The sequence below is a fragment of the Sinocyclocheilus rhinocerous genome, unplaced genomic scaffold, assembly GCF_001515625.1.
Source record: "Sinocyclocheilus rhinocerous isolate Xijiao unplaced genomic scaffold, SAMN03320098_v1.1 scaffold2911, whole genome shotgun sequence".
Taxonomy (NCBI): Eukaryota; Metazoa; Chordata; class Actinopteri; order Cypriniformes; family Cyprinidae; genus Sinocyclocheilus; species Sinocyclocheilus rhinocerous.
Genome location: NW_015644341.1, coordinates 151,106 through 168,907, shown reverse-complemented (window position 1 = coordinate 168,907; position 17,802 = coordinate 151,106). Strand labels below are relative to the sequence as shown.

General features: G+C 34.6%; 1 protein-coding gene across 1 annotated transcript in view; it reads right to left on the bottom strand.

Annotated features, from left to right (window-relative positions):
* LOC107758138 (glutamate receptor ionotropic, kainate 2) overlaps nt 1–17,802 on the bottom strand; it is a 41,075-nt gene that overhangs the window by 5,652 nt on the left and 17,621 nt on the right. The window contains exons 5-9 of the mRNA XM_016575806.1: nt 15,028–15,267; nt 9,621–9,844; nt 5,024–5,142; nt 1,918–2,135; nt 409–634 (exon numbers count right to left, since the gene is read on the bottom strand). Of these exons, the coding sequence (XP_016431292.1) occupies nt 409–634; nt 1,918–2,135; nt 5,024–5,142; nt 9,621–9,844; nt 15,028–15,267 (1,027 nt within the window). The remainder of the gene's footprint in view (nt 1–408; nt 635–1,917; nt 2,136–5,023; nt 5,143–9,620; nt 9,845–15,027; nt 15,268–17,802) is intronic.

Here is a 17,802-nt window from a genome sequence, read left to right as displayed (position 1 = left end):
TTCTGTTCAAAAGTTTTCACCCCCGGCTCTTAATGCATGGTTTCTCCTTCTGGAGCATCAGCGAGCGTCTGAAGCTTCTGTAATAGCTGCATATGAGTCCCTCAGTCGTCCTCAGTGTGAAAAGATGCATCTCACAATCATACAGTCACTGCTGGAAAGGGTTCAAATATGCAGAAGATGCTGTAAAACCACAGAATGTGCAGGAGCTGGGGGTTTTTCTGAAGAACAGCAGCAGTTTAACTGTTCAGGACAAACAAGGGACTCATGAACAACTATCACTAAACACAAAAACACAGCTGTGGATCATTCAGCTAACAACACAGTGTTAAGAGTCAAGGGGATGTAAACTTTTGACCTCAACTGTGCGCGTGAATGTTTGAGTGCTGACGATGTAGATGTGTGTTGTACCCATGGGCGTCCCCACGCCGTACGCCTTCGAGTCGATCAGGCCGCCGATCTGCGTCAGGTTGCAGTTGCGCTGCGTGACGAACTCGATGGTGGTGGACTCCATCAGGAAGGCGTAGTCGGACGTCAGCACGCGATGGATGCCCTCCTCCACACTCTTCACTATCACAGACTGACGCCGGCTGTTCATGAACTCCCACATCTTATCGTACGTCGAGATCTTGGTTTTCTGCAGCGGAGACGGAGAGGTTAGGATGCAACCAGACTATTAATAATCAGAAATATGTGACCCAGGAGCACAAAACCAGTCATAAGGGTCAATTTTTTTAAATTGAGATGTATGCATCATCTGAAAGAAGTTGAATAAATAAGCTTTCCTTTGATGTATGGTTTGTTAGGATAGGACAATATTTGAAAATCTGGAATCTGAGGGTGCAAAAAAATCTAAATATTGAGAAAATCATCTTTAAAGTTGTTCAAATGAAGTTCTTAGCAATGCATATTACTAATCAAAAATTAAGTTTTGATATATTTACGGTAGGACATTTACAAAATATCTTCATGGAACATGATCTTTATTTAATATCCTAATGATTTTTGGCATAAAAGAAAAGTGTATAATTTTGACCCATACAATGTATTGTTGGCTATTGCTACAAATATACCCCAGCGACTTAACACTGCTTTTGTGCTGCAGGGTTACATATATATTTGACTGCACTGATACACTGATATCAGATGAGAACAAAACTATGAGTTGGATAATGAGCTGCTTTATAGCTGAAACTGAATCAGTTTCATAACTGATGAAATTTGAACTGAATCATTCTGAATAATGACTCTATTGTCTTCTGTAGAGCTGTTTTATAGCTTAAAAGTTAATTTGTTTAATAATTGATGAATTTTACAATATTATCACTGTTATTTTACCATTTATTGAACTGAATTGAATCAAAATTGAACTGAATCATTCTGAATAATGACTCTATTGTCTTCTGTAGAGCTGTTTTATAGCCTAAAAGTTCGTTTGTTTAATAATTGATTGATTTTACATTAGCACTGTTGTTGAACTGAACTGAATCAATATTGAAATGAACTGAATCAAAAATGAAATGAATCATTCTGAATAATGACTCTATTGTCTTCTGTAGAGCAGCTTTATAGCATAAAAATTCATTTGTTTTCTGATTAATTTTACAACATTAGCACTGTTGTTGAACTGAACTGAATCAATATTGAACTGAACTGAATCAAAAATGAAATTAATCATTCTGAATAATGACTCTATTGTCTTCTGTAGAGCTGCTTTATAGCATAAAAGTTCATTTGTTTAATAATTGATTAATTTTACATTAGCACTGTTGTTGAGCTGAACTGAATCAAAACGGAACTTAATCATTCTGAATAATGACTCCGTTGACTCAGTGTTATTTTGCTCTTTGTTCCAGTGAAGCCGCTTTGAAGCATCGGTCCTGTATGAAGCGCTGTAGAAATCCGAGGACGCCGCAGTACCTTGAAGAAGGTCATGGTGGCGCCGTCCTCCACCACGCCGTACAGGATCTTGGTTTGTTTGGCCAGATCGTCGGCCGAGTCGATGGGCGACTCCATGCGCTCCACCGTCAGGAAGGCGGCCAGGTTTGCGGTGTAGGACGAGATGATGATGAGGGTGAAGAACCACCAGATTCCTCCCACGATCCTAGTGGACAGAGCCTTCGGCATCAGCTCCGAGCCTGAGGACCACCAATCAACAGCTCAACCCTTCTGGACCAAGATAACTCACTTTTTCCGTCTCTTACTCTACCAGTCAAAAGTTTCTGAACAGGAAGATTTTAAATGTTTTATAAAGAAGTCTCTTCTGCTCACCAAGCCTGCATTTATTTGATCTAAAGTACAGCAGAAGCAGTAATATTCTGAAATATTTTTACTATTCAAAACAGCTGTTTTCTATGTGAATATGTGTTAAACTGTAATTTATTTCTGTGATGCGCAGCTGTATTTTCAGCATCATTACTCCAGTCTTCAGTGTCACATGATCTTCAGAAATCATTCTAATATGCTGCTTTGCTGCTCAAGAAACATTTCTGATTATTATCAATGTTGAACACAGCTGAGTAGAATTTTTCAGGTTTCTTTGATGGATAGAAAGTTCAGAAGAACAGCATTTATCTGAAATAAAGATCTTTTATAACATTATAAATGTCTTTATCATCACTTTTGATCAATTTAAAGCATCCTTGCTAAATAAAATTATTAATTTCTATAATTTCTCCCCTCCCCCCAAAACAAAATTATACTGACTCCAAGCTTTTGAATGGTAGAGTGTATAATGTAACAAAAGCTTTTTATTTCAGATAAATGCTGATCTTTGGATCTTTCCATTCATCAAAGAATCCTGAAAAAAATTTACTCAACCGTTTTAAATATTGATGATAATAATAATAATAATCAGAAATGTTTCTTGAGCAGCAAATCTTACTGTTACTGGTAGTGTAAATTATATTTATTTCATTCATATTTATTTGTGAAGGAAATTTTAAATATAAAATAGCAGTTTAATGACAACTAATTTGTAAATTTATTAGAATAAGCATATTATTTTTTTGTTTCATTATTGCTTTTGGATAATATAAAATAATAATAACAACAAGAGCGGTCCAGAGATGTTTATTTGAGTGAAAGAATCCACTTACTCAGGGATTGATGATTATTTTTGTCAGCCAAACGCCTTAGACATTAAACATTTACATTTTTAAGTTAATATTTCAATAATTCAACAACATATTCATATGTTCACACTTCTCTGATGCCAGTTAATGGTCACATGACAAGCTGGCAAACACTTAAAACTTAAGATGAAATCAATCAAATCTTTAATTATTTACAGTATATATAGGGCTTGACTTGGCAAAAAAAAATATATATTGCAATTATTTTATCATAAATTGCCTTAAACATTTACATTTTTAAGTTAATATTTCAATAATTCAACAACATATTCATATGTTCACACTTCTCTGATGCCAGTTAATGGTCACATGACAAGCTGGCAAACACTTAAAACTTAAGATGAAATCAATAAAATCTTTGTTTGGGAAGCGTTTTATTTTGATTGATTTTATTTTTAAATTATTTACAGTATATATAGGGCTTGACTTGGCCAAAAAAATATATATATTGCAATTATTTGATCATAAATTGCAATTTGAACTGTGATATGATAAACATTATTATAAACAACTTTAAAGTGGACCCAAACCTCTTTTTAGTTGTAATAATAATAATAATTTTATTATTAATTTTAAATGCAATTATTAAAATAATAAACAGAAATACTGTTGTCAAATACAATAGTACTGTTAAAAAAATGTATATGTGATTATTTTGTACTACAAGTTATAAAACTAATATTTATGTCTTGGATTCTTCACTTTTAAGCTTTGTGTTGTAAATATAAAAAACAATATTGGGACAATATTTGGCTGAGAAAAATTAAGTTTTGATATATTTACGGTAGGAAATTTACTAAATATCTTCATGGAACATTTTTGTTTTTTGACATAAAAGAAAAATGGATAATTTTGACCCATACAATGATGCTACAAATATACCTGTGCTACTTATGACTGCTTTTGTGCTCACATATAGCTTTATTTTTATTTTAAATATTTTGCTTTTTAAACTATGCATTGCATTTTAAAATCAACTTCTAAAGGTCTGTTCCGTAAAACACAAAAATAATTTGTGGTGCTACTAATTAAGTGATGAAAAGCAGGTGCAACATAAATATCACCACTGCTCATCTTTGCACCGATTAAACACTGTGCAACCCTTTGTTTTTCCACCAAATTATATGTACTATCTAATTATTATATTAATATTTAACATGCATTGGAAAGGTGTGTGTATTTGGACAAGGCATGACACTGAGACGCTACCGAGCTCACCTTGCCGCATGAGAGCGCCGACCCCGAACCAGAAGCTGTTGAGCAGCGTGAAGTTATTCTCCACCACGTCTGAGTCTGGGTTACAGGGGTGAGGGTTATACCACTCGTACGGACTGAACCTGAGCGCACAGAGAGAGCATAGACTGATGCATTTACTGCCACAAACAAACACACACACACACACACTCATCAACACTGAGGGCAAACATTAAAGCTCTAAAGGCAAGACATTACACGCAAAACTGCTGTGTTTTCATGCACTGGCCAGTTTTTGGTCATGTTTCTTTCAGACTAAAATACAGTGTTTATTTTATTACACTTTATCTATTTGCATCTTTAGATTTCAATACATATTAATACCCATGATGAAGTTCTTAGCAATGCATATTACTAATCAAAAATTAAGTTTTGATATATTTACGGTAGGAAATTTACAAAATATCTTCATGGAACATGATCTTTACTTAATATCCTAATGATTTTTGGCATAAAAGAAAAATGGTTGCAACATAAATATCACCACTGCTCATCTTTGCACCGATTAAACACTGTGCAACCCTTTGTTTTTCCACCAAATTATATGTACTATCTAATTATTATATTAATATTTAACATGCATTGGAAAGGTGTGTGTACTTGGACAAGGCATGACACTGAGACGCTAACGAGCTCACCTTGCCGCATGAGAGCGCCGACCCCGAACCAGAAGCTGTTGAGCAGCGTGAAGTTATTCTCCACCACGTCTGAGTCTGGGTTACAGGGGTGAGGGTTATACCACTCGTACGGACTGAACCTGAGCGCACAGAGAGAGCATAGACTGATGCATTTACTGCCACAAACAAACACACACACACACACACACTCATCAACACTGAGGGCAAACATTAAAGCTCTAAAGGCAAGACATTACACGCAAAACTGCTGTGTTTTCATGCACTGGCCAGTTTTTGGTCATGTTTCTTTCAGACTAAAATACAGTGTTTATTTTATTACACTTTATCTATTTGCATCTTTAGATTTCAATACATATTAATACCCATGATAAAAAAGTTGGCAACACTTTATTTTAAGGTGTTCTTGTTACACGTGTTACATGTACTCACTATTATAATAACAACTAGATAAAAATGTTTAAGACAAAGTTTAAAGCAGTTGTAAAAGCCTGAAGTTTGAAAATTTCGATAGATTAGATAGATGTTGATAACATTTCTATACCTATTTCTTTCTGATAATGTTTCTAGCATGATTAGCATGTTTTTAGCATGATTAGCCTGTTACTAGCATGTTGCTAGCATGATTAGCAAGTTACTAGCATGTCGCTAGCATGTTTCTAGCATGTTGCTATCATGATTAGCAAGTGACTAGCATGTTGTTAGCATGATTAGCAAGTTGCTAGCATGTTTCTAGCATGTTGCTATCATGATTAACAAGTGACTAGCATGTTGTTAACATGATTAGCAAGTTACTAACATGTCGCTAGCATGATTAGCAAGTGACTAGCATGTTGTTAACATGATTAACAAGTTACTAGCATGTCGTTAGCATGACTAGCAAGTGACTAGCATGTTGCTAACATGATTAGCATGTTTCTAGCATTTTGCTAGCATGATTAGCAATTGACTAGCATGTTGTTAGCATAATTAGCTAGTGACTAGCCTGATTCTAGTATGATTAGCATGTTACTAGTGTGTTGCTAGCATGATTAACAAGTGACTAGCATGTCGTTAGCATGACTAGCAAGTGACTAGCATGTCGTTAGCATGATTAGCAAATGACTAACATGTCGCTAGCATGATTAGCAAGTAACTAGCATGTCGCTAGCATGTTTTTAACATGATTAACATGTTGTTAGCATTATTAGCAGGTTGCTAGCATGTTTTAGCATGATTAGCATGTTACTAGCATGATTAACATGCTACTAGCATGCTGTTAGTATGTTTCTAGCATGATTAGCATGTCGCTAGGATAGATAGATGTGTGTGTGTGAGTGTGTGTGTGTGAGTGTGTGTGTGTGAGTGTGTGTGTGTGAGTGTGTGTGTGTGAGTGAGTGTGAGTGTGTGTGTGTGTGTGAGTGTGTGTGTGTGAGTGAGTGTGTGTGTTTGTACTGAATGTGAACTGAATGCTTCAGTCTGAACGCCTACAGCATACAGATTACAGCAACCCAATCAAATCTGTTTATACTGAAAGTTTGAGACTATATTGGACATCTGGGATCTTTCCTACACTCTTAAAAAATATGGTAAAATTTAGGTGAAATTCACCAATATTTAGGTAAATATTTGAGCTATATATATATTTAATTTTCTTGCCACCAAATATAAAAATATAAAAAAATATTGACTGTAATGTGGCATGTTGCAATAATATTTGTATTTTATATACATTTAATTTTCTTGCCAGTCAATATAAAAATATTTGACTGTAAATAATGTGGTGTGTTGCAATTTTATTTAGATTTTACTAATATTTTATTTTTCTTGCCACTAAATATAAAAATATAGACTGTAAATAACAAGGTGTGGTGCAATGACATTGATATTTTATATACTGTATATTTTAGTTTTCTTGCCACTAAATATACAATATTGACTAAATAATGTCATGTGGTAAAATTGTATTTATATTCTATATATATTTTCTTGCCACTAAATTTAAATAATGTATCTATATATATATATTTTAGTTTTCTTGCCACAAAATATAAAATATTGACTAAATAATGCTGTGTGGTAGAATTGTTTGCCACTAAATGTAAATAATCTGGCATGGTGCAATAATATTGATTTTTTAAATATATATTTTAGTTTTCATTTTAATAACCTAATGAACCTTTTTCTACTATAAATAACCTTTTGTGCAATAAAAGGTTCAGTGGATGTTAAAGGTTCTTCATGGAGTCATAGATGCCAATAAAGAAGGTTTATTTTTAAATAAAGAAAAATAATAAGAAAAAATAAGAAAAAGAAAATTCTGAATTATATAAATCAAAGTTATGCCATAAAGTGAATATCAAATATGGGATATTTTGCATTATTTCTATGTGACAAATCAAGTGTATATAAATGTATGTGACTGATTATTGAATGCTAAATAAAGCCGAGCGCATGTGTGTGTTTGTGTAGAGCTTGAGGAACATCTCTATGTGCGTTCTGGGATTTGTGAAATCTCTTCTGTGGGTTTAGAGGTAAATTGGGGCTTTTCTAATCAATACCGCAGTTGAAATGTCAATATTCCAATTATAGAGCAGAAGAAGACACCGTGAGTGGAAACCCAGCGACTGCACACGATTGCGCTGATATCATCCAGAACACTTACCCAGAATGCCTCACAGTCACTCACTGTGCATATTCCAATCTAACTTAGGTGACAGTCGTGGCTTTTCTTGCGTATCATGTGGCCGGTAACATTAAACATCGACACCGAGCTTTAACAAACGCTTTACGTCAGCACTTGTTCGTTTGATGCAGAGCCTGATTGATTTCAGAGGATTTCCAATTAATACAGCTGAGTCTGGAGACTCCTGTGAGACGTGGCCATAAACGCTGAGAGAGATATTACAGCAGGACAGAGAGACATTACAGTGAGACAGATATTAGAGAGGATGAAGGAGAAAGTAATTATGGGATATACAGAGGGCTTCAACAGAACATCACCATCAGACGACAGAGACACACGATCAGGAAACGCTGCCATTCGTCTCTCTATTCTGGAGAATTCCCAGCATACTGAATCTAATCATATTGCTTGATAGATTTGACACCGTTTTTAATTGTGAAAAATAAACATTTTATTAATTCCCTCAGAATTTCAGCCTATCGCATGCTCTCAGACATCACTGCATTTTAATGCACAATAAAAATTATTGAAAATTGTATTTTATTATATTTACACTCAAGCTCAATATGTCAAGCTCAATGTGGAAGGAAAAAGTGATAATCGGAACTTTGTTTTTACAGATTTGTTTCTTGCCACTAAATACAAAACTATTGGCTGTAAATAATGTGGTGCAATTTTACTTATATTTTGCAAATACTGAATTTTTTGAGAGCAGCCTGACCTCGGCCAGATCTTCTGGAACCTGCCGCTGGCTCTGATGTCTCTATAGTTGTTAAACATGAGATATAATTAGTTTCGGGGTAAATCTAACAGGCAGTCTTTGGTCTAATTAATCTGTTATTTGTACCAGAGCTAATAGTTTTAGCTGAGAGCAAAATCTCATCACGTTATATTTTATATATCTTTAATACTGTATATCAGAGCGCTGCCTTTGTACTTTTGACTGAATTGCCTAGCAACTTTTATGATGGCTGTTGTTGTTTATTACATATTATTGTTCAAAAAATAATCAATTTTTTTTTTACAAATGGTAGTATTTATTAATAGTATTTGGTATTGAGAAGCAGTCTGTTTTTAGTTGCATTGTTCTGCCATTAGATGGCGACAAGAGACGTTTTATGTGTGAGTCCGCAGTAAAGACTTTTATATTGAAAGAGACTGAAACAGGGTTGTAAACAAGGAAGCTATTTTTACTTTAAACAACAGCTTGTAAAATGCAGCGCTGTCATTGGAAATCATCCTTAACCGATGAAAGGATAGTACGACAAAGATATCGCTTTCCTCAGCGGACATTCAAACTAATGTTTTATTGTGAATATGAGATTGAGCTGAAGAACGAATGCTGCATCAGATGCAGGTAATCACACTCTCAGTCCATCTCTCTCTCATAATGCTCTACATAATACACTGCTTTTACTACAGTAAGCTTTCAATGAAACAACTCGACATTCCTTCGTTACTAGTTCTAAAGTGACGTTTTGGAATTAGTTACGGACGCTTGGGCTCAGCTGTTAAACTGTCAACTTTAATATTGCTAAAATATATATATATATATATATATACACATATATACATATATTGCTTACGCTCCTCTATTATAAATTGCTTTGGATAAGAGCATTTGCTAAATGCATAAATGTAAATAATGTGGTGTGTTGCAGTTATATTTAAATTTGACATTATTTTTCTTCCAACTAAATACAAAAGTATTTAGTGCAATAATACTAGCAGTACTAAAGAATCATTTTTAGTATATTAAATACAAAATTAGTGCGCGAAGTTATGAGAGAGTTATGAAAATGTTATGGGTTGTTAATTTTTTCTTATTATAATTTTATTAAATTGCAGAGATTTTCAGGCACAAATGGCCCCGTTTCCTGAGAGCGAGGATGAAGACAGACGTGTGGTCAAACGCGCGTGAAGGTCACATGTTACCTGGCTATGACAAACAGCACACAACTGACACCCAAGCAAGCCAGTAGAATATACATCCAGATATCAGGGGACAGAGGGTTGAGGAAGGAGAAGACGCCGGGGTTGGTGCCGTTGGGTTTGCGGTAGAGGATGCTGATGCCCAGGGTCATGAAGGGTTTGGAGAAGTCAATCACCTTCTCTCGCACGTATGTGATGGTCAGCGGAGCCACGGCCAGGTCTGCTTTCTGTCAATCACCAACACAACAGACCAATCAGCACACACAGATCCGTCAGGTGATGCTTTTTAGCTGCATAACCGGCCAAAAGATTCAAATGAATCAGTTCGTCAACTCTGAATCATTTGTGACTCCTCTAGACTTTAAATTGAACAAGTTGACATGTATTCACATTAGGGCTGTCAAGCCATTAAAATTATTTTTTGATCTAAAGCATCATTAATTCATGTCGGGTCGAGTTCAAATACAATTCAGCGTTGCTATCGGACGAATGAAGTTAAAAATTAAATTTATTAAAATTAAAAATACTTCTGAAAAAGCAATTCGTGCCTGTTAGACTAAGATGGGTGAAAAACACAGGAAATGTTGCATCTTTTGCTAAATTCATACATATTCAAAGCCTAATGTGTATATTTTAGATTTTTATAAAATATTAGATGGAAAAAATAACTGAAATAAATTGTGCTAAAAATTAAATGAGCACTAAAATTACTAACTGGAAATAATAACAGCTAAAACTAAATAAATCATAAAAACGACAAAAACATAACAAAATGACTAAGAATTAAACTAGAATTAATATAAACTAAAAATATCAAAATAAAATCAAATTCAAAATATTATTTTAAAAATATCATAGAACAAATATATATAAAAAAAAAAATTAAATATAAAAATAACACTGGTGCTCTCCATAACTATGATAAGCACTCATCAGGGTTGTTATAATTAAAAACATATTTTTTGTTAAATAAAATATAAATATTAGATGAAAAACTTAAACCAAAGGAAAATTAGAAATGACAAGTAACTGAAATAAATTAAAGCACTAACATTACTAAATGGAGATAAAAACTAAAACTGAACTAAAATACTTTAAATTAAATCTAAAGATAAATATTAATAAAATACTAATAAAAACAACTAAATTAAAAAAGTAAACTAGAATTGAAACTAAATGAAAATTAGAAATGTTGCCTAAAATAAATTGAAGCACTGAAATTACTAACTGGAAATAAATTAAAACTTAAACTAAAATAAAAATAAATTGAACCTAAAGAAAAATATTATAAAATAATATTAAAAACTGCATATAAGTAAATTACTAAAAATGTAACTAAAAATATAAAATAAAGTCAAATTAAAAATATTATTTAAAAATATTATAGTATATAAAAAGTATTGAAATAACCCTGGTGCTGTCCATAACCATGATAAGCACTCACCAGGGTCGTTATAATTAACTAAAACTAAAAACATAATTTTTTGTTAGTTGAAATAAAGCTGAAATAAAATTTAAAAATAATTATTAGATTAAAAACTTAATGAAATTTAGAAATGGCAAGTAACTGAAATAAATCGAAGCACTAAATAATAAAAAAAAAAAAAACTTAAACTAAAATAAAAATAAATTAACCTATATTATAAAATGTGACCCTGGAGCACACAACCAGTCATAAGGGTCAATTTTTTAAATTGAGATTTCATCTGATCATCTGAAATCTGAATAAGCTTTCCTCTCATCTTACCTCATCACATTTCATCTGATTATCACATCTCACCCCTCATCAATAATATCTCATTTCTGATCTTCTTATTTTATCACATAATATCTTACCTAATCTATTTGTTCAGAAAATCATAACACTGTAAAATCGTAACATCACATCTCTGACCATAACATTGCATTTAATTATCACATCTCATCTGATTATCATATGGCATCTCTGATTGTAACATCTCATCTCTGATCATCTTTTCTCACTTCATTAAGTCTTACCTCATCACATCTCATCTCTCATAACATCTCAATTCTGTTTATCACCGCTAATTTCTGACAATCACATCTTATATTTGGTTATCCTACTTAATGTCAAGTCATCATTATGCCTCATCATCTCATCCATGATCATAACATCTGGTCTGATTATCACATCTCATCTCTGATCATCTCCCATCGGATTATCATCTCTCATCTCTGATTGTAACATCTCATCCCTGACCATCACGTTGCATCTGATTATCACATCCCATCTCAGATCACATCTCATGTGATTATCACATCCCATCTCTGATCATAACCTCTCTTATACGATTAGCATTTTTCATCTCTGAATGTAACATCTTATCTCTGACAATCACATTGCATGTGATCATCACATCTCATCTCCTCCTCTCATCTTACCTCATCACATTTCATCTGATTATCACATCTCACCCCTCATCAATAATATCTCATTTCTGATCTTCTTATTTTATCACATAATATCTTACCTAATCTATTTGTTCAGAAAATCATAACACTGTAAAATCGTAACATCACATCTCTGACCATAACATTGCATTTAATTATCACATCTCATCTGATTATCATATGGCATCTCTGATTGTAACATCTCATCTCTGATCATCTTTTCTCACTTCATTAAGTCTTACCTCATCACATCTCATCTCTCATAACATCTCAATTCTGTTTATCACCGCTAATTTCTGACAATCACATCTTATATTTGGTTATCCTACTTAATGTCAAGTCATCATTATGCCTCATCATCTCATCCATGATCATAACATCTGGTCTGATTATCACATCTCATCTCTGATCATCTCCCATCGGATTATCATCTCTCATCTCTGATTGTAACATCTCATCACTAACCATCACATTGCATCTGATTATCACATCCCATCTCAGATCACATCTCATGTGATTATCACATCCCATCTCTGATCATAACCTCTCTTATACGATTAGCATTTTTCATCTCTGAATGTAACATCTTATCTCTGACCATCACATTGCATTTGATTATCACATCTCATCCCTAATCATATCTCATCTCTTATCATCTCATTTTACCTCATAACATCTTACATCATCACATTTCATCTGATTATCACATCACGTCCTTCATCAATAATATCTCATTTCTGATCATCTCATAATATTTTACCTAATCCATTTCATCAAATAATCTAATCTCACCAGATTATCACATCTAATCCCTGATCACATCTCATCTCAGATCATTTTATCTTACCTCATAACGTCTCGCAACATCACATTTCATCTGATTATCACATCTCATCCCTCATCAATAACATCCCATTTCTGATAATCTCATAATATTTTACCTAATCCATTTGATCTGAAAATCATAACATTGTAAAATCGTAACATCTCATCTCTGACCATCACACTGCATCTGATCATAACATCTCAGATCATCAGATTATATATATACCGTTCATAACATCATCACATCTCATCTCTGACTCATCTCTGGAGATCTCACTGTCACGTCATCTCGTATCATCTACTATTCTCTGTGATTATCGAGTGTTTTGCAAACCCTCAAAGGGGTCGTGAGCTGAACTCAGTTCTGAGAGAAACTGTGCCGTCTGAATACGTGACTGGAATCTAAAGCCGTTTCTCTTCATAATGTTCTGAGCACCAGAGCAATCAAAACACACCTGCAGGGGCTTCTCGACCTCCACAAAATACTTCATAAACATGACTCCTCATAAACTCTTTATATATGAATATGAGAGAGGGATGTGGGCGTGTTTGTGTGTGGAGGCTCCGCCCCTCTCACCTGTGTAGTCGTGGAGACACTGGCAGGTGAAGCCTCCCTCGTGGCTGCGGCAGACGCCGTGAGCGCCGCAGGGTTTGGAGTAGCACAGGTCGATTTCCGTCTCGCAGTAGTCGCCCGTGAAGCCGAGCGGACAGCGGCAGCGCAGCCCTGCGATCGGGTGGATTGGCCGGAACAGGATGGTGTCGGACGCCACGAACGGCGCCAGGCTGTCGAACTTCAGCACGGATACGCACTTCATGTAGTTCTCGCACGGCTCGCGCAGGCAGATGTTGTCGTCGAACGGGAGCACCTCCTGCAAAAAAACAACAACTTAGGGGTGTACAGGTACACAAACATGACGGTTCGATACGAAGCTCGGTTTTGACGTCACGGTTCGGTATGGTTTCAGTGCAGCAGGAGGAAAAAGCTAAACATAACTTGCTTTTTTTAAAATTAAACAATGGTTTACTGAACAAATTGCTCTTTCTTTAAATAAATTCAATTGGAATTTGTATTTTCTTAGGGATACAAATCTACCTCAGCTTCTCTGAACTACAGGGAGCACTTTTACATTACTATACGGTTACAATAAACAACAGAGCCCAAACTTAAATTCAATTACTATTTGTGACCCTGGAGCACAAAACCAGTCTTAAATGTCCATTTTGTGAAATTGAGATTTATGCATCAGCTCAAAGCTGAATAAATAATTTTTCCATTGATGTATGGTTTGTTAGTATAGGACAATATTTGAAAATCTGGAATCTGAGGGTGCAAAAAAATCTAAATATTGAGAAAATCATCTTTAAAGTTGTCCAAATGAAGTTTTTAGCAATGCATATTACTAATCAAACATTAAGTTTTGATATATTTACGGTAGGAAATTTACAAAATATCTTCATATATTTGGCATAAAAGAAAAATGTATAATTTTGACCCATACAATGTATTGTTGGTTATTGCTACAAATATACCCCAGCGACTTAACACTGCTTTTGTGCTGCAGGGTCAGATATAGTATTAAAAATGATAAAAACACATAAGAAAATGAGCAAAAATGTAACTAAAACTAAAAGCCAATTGAAGATGCAAAATGAAGAAACGCAGTAATGGCATAAAAAATGCAACATAAGTGAGTTTGAAATGTAGTTCATATGAGTTATGCGCTACATTTCTGATGTCATATGAATTGTATTTTAGCAATTGAATTTCAATTTCAAATTCAATTTCAAATCTTGAAACAGGAACATTTTACACCAACAGTGACATCAATAATAGTTGATTACACCAAAGTCAGGGTAACAAATGTAAACTAAAACTATTGAACATTTTTGTTCGTTGAAATAAAATAAATTATTATTATTAGATGAAAAACTTAATAACTTATTTCAATTAATTGCCAAAAAAGCTATTCTATTTTTGATTTAGTTTAATAAATAAAAATAAAACTGAAATAAAATTAAATGCAATCTAAATTATAATATTTAAAACAAATAAAAACTCAAGAAATTTACAAAAGCACATACATTTACTAAAAATTTAACTAAAATTAAAGTATAAAAATAAAAGCTAATTTAAAACATGAAGAAACGCAGTAATGGCATATAAAGCACTCACGTGGTCCATGAGCTCGCGCACCATGCCGTTCCACTGGCCCGTACTCTCCTCAAACGCTCCGTATTTACCGTCCTCCACTAACCGCATCTCGTAACGGAAGCCCAGGATTCCCGAAAGCTCCCGCAGCAGATCCACGCAGAATCCCTCGAAGCGGTCGTTCCCGTACAGAGGTTTATCCGACTTCTTAAACATGACGTACGGCTCCTCCTGAGACACACAGAAGATCTCAGAAGATGACCGCTTCACGTGTCATTGTGTTTAGATTACAACTATAAATAAATAGATAAATAAAGGAAGAGTTCATTTGCAAAAACAGATTTCTTTTTTCATTTTTTTTTTTTTTCATTTTCAAAAATCATTTTTTATTGTGTTAGTTAGCTGTATTTTTGTCAGGATTCCCGAAAGCTCCCGCAGCAGATCCACGCAGAATCCCTCGAAGCGGTCGTTCCCGTACAGAGGTTTATCCGACTTCTTAAACATGACGTACGGCTCCTCCTGAGACACACAGAAGATCTCAGAAGATGACCGCTTCACGTGTCATTGTGTTTAGATTACAACTATAAATAAATAGATTAATAAAGGAAGAGTTCATTTGCAAAAACAGATTTCTTTTTTCATTTTTTTTTTTTCATTTTCAAACACACATTCACACACGTCACGCTTACATGCACTGCACGTTTATTCTCCACAGTGTTACTTACGATCAGAGCAGAAATAACTCATTCCAAATTATTTAATTAAAATATGAACTGCAAACACTAGTAAATCTGCAAATACATGTATAATATTTATTTTATATATGAAAAATAAATAATAAAAATAAATGTGTAAAAAATTAAATATATATATATATATATCTTTAATATGTCCCAGTCCAACTTTGTGTTTCAAAAGGAAATATGACAGTATAGGAAAGAAAACGGCATCCGTAACTTACTAAATAAATTAATAATATTAAATATATATTTAAAAATAGACAAAAATATTAACGAATATAAATTAAATTATTTTATTAGATTAATAAATAATAACATTTAAAAGCTAATTGATACATTAAAACGCATTAAATAAATCATTGAACATTTCAGAGGAATAATTTTCACAATGTTGTATGAAGGACAAATCCGAAAAATATCTGACATTTCTCTGAAAATTGAAATGATTTAATGTTAATTAATAATTATGTTTATTAATTTTAATTAATAATATTCACATTGTATTCATCTAATATTTAAAAGCTAATTAATTAATTCAAACTTATTAAATAAACAAGAAATTAAAAAATAATAATGTTTTTTCCTCTCCAGACGGTGGTCATATGTTGTCTATATTTTGTAAGGATACTTATTTTTTAATATAAAACTAAATTTGGCATAATGTATAATGGGATAATTAAATCAAATCATTTAAAATTAATTTCATACGTAATGTTTGGTTTGCTATTCATATCATTAGATCTTATTTTAGAGATGTATGGAGAGTGTTTCTGAATACTTTTAGCATTGTTTATCGGATTCTGTTAAGTTAAGTGAAATCTCACATTTACAGTAGAAGATTTGATGGCTTTATATCTGACACAGTTGTCTCACGTTACAGTGTTTTTTTGGCGTCAGAACGACTGAAGCGCGTCTCCGTCTCTGTGAGAGAAGCTCATTGTTCTCCAGGATCATCGTTCTGAAGTTTGACTTCAAAGCACAAACAGAGACGCAGAGACGGAGACGGAAACGCTGTTTCTGCAGGTACAACGTGTCATTTTCACAAATTACCCGTGATGAGAGCGAAGATCTGACGAGAGACACGCAGGTGACACTCACGATCTGAACATCAACAAACACACCTGCAGAACAACAGAGACTCAAACACGCGCTCTTCTCATGAAGGATTGAAACGCTCTCCCTGCAGCACTCACTAGTGCTCTTCACAGCATATTCTACATCGCTGCCTGTTTAGCCCCGCCCACCAATTATACATTGCGGTCTAATTAACCCCGCCCACCGATTAAAAATCGTCCTGATTAGCCCCGCCCACCGATTCTACATCGGCCTGATTAGCCCCGCCCACCGATTCTACATCGCTGTCTGATTAGCCCCGCCCACCTATTCTACATCGCTGTCTGATTAGCCCTGCCCACTGATTCTACCTCGTGGTCTGATTAGCCCCGCCCACCGATTCTACCTTTCGGTCTGATTAGACCCGCCCACAGATTCAAAATCGCTGTCTGATTAGCCCCGCCCACCTATTCTACATCGCTGTCTGATTAGCCCTGCCCACCGATTTTACCTTTCGTTCTGATTAGCCCCGCCCACCGATTCAAAATCGCTGTCTGATTAGCCCTGCCCACCGATTCTACCTCTCGGTCTGATTAGCCCCGTCCACCGATTCAAAATCGGCCTGATTAACCTTGCCCACAGATTTAAAATTGCTGTCTAATTAGCCCCACCCACCTATTCTACATTGCTGTCTGATTAGCCCCACCCACCTATTCTACATCGCGGTCTGATTAGCCCCGCCCACAGATTCAAAATCGCTGTCTGATTAGCCCCGCCCACCGATTCTACATCGCTGTCTGATTAGCCCCTCCCACCTATTCTACATCACTGTCTGGTTAGCCCCGCCCACAGATTCAAAATCGCTGTCTGATTAGCCCCGCCCACCGATTCTACATCGCTGTCTGATTAGCCCCTCCCACCTATTCTACATCCCTGTCTGATTAGCCCCTCCCACCAATTCTACATCGCTGTCTGATTAGCCCCTCCCACCTATTCTACATCGCTG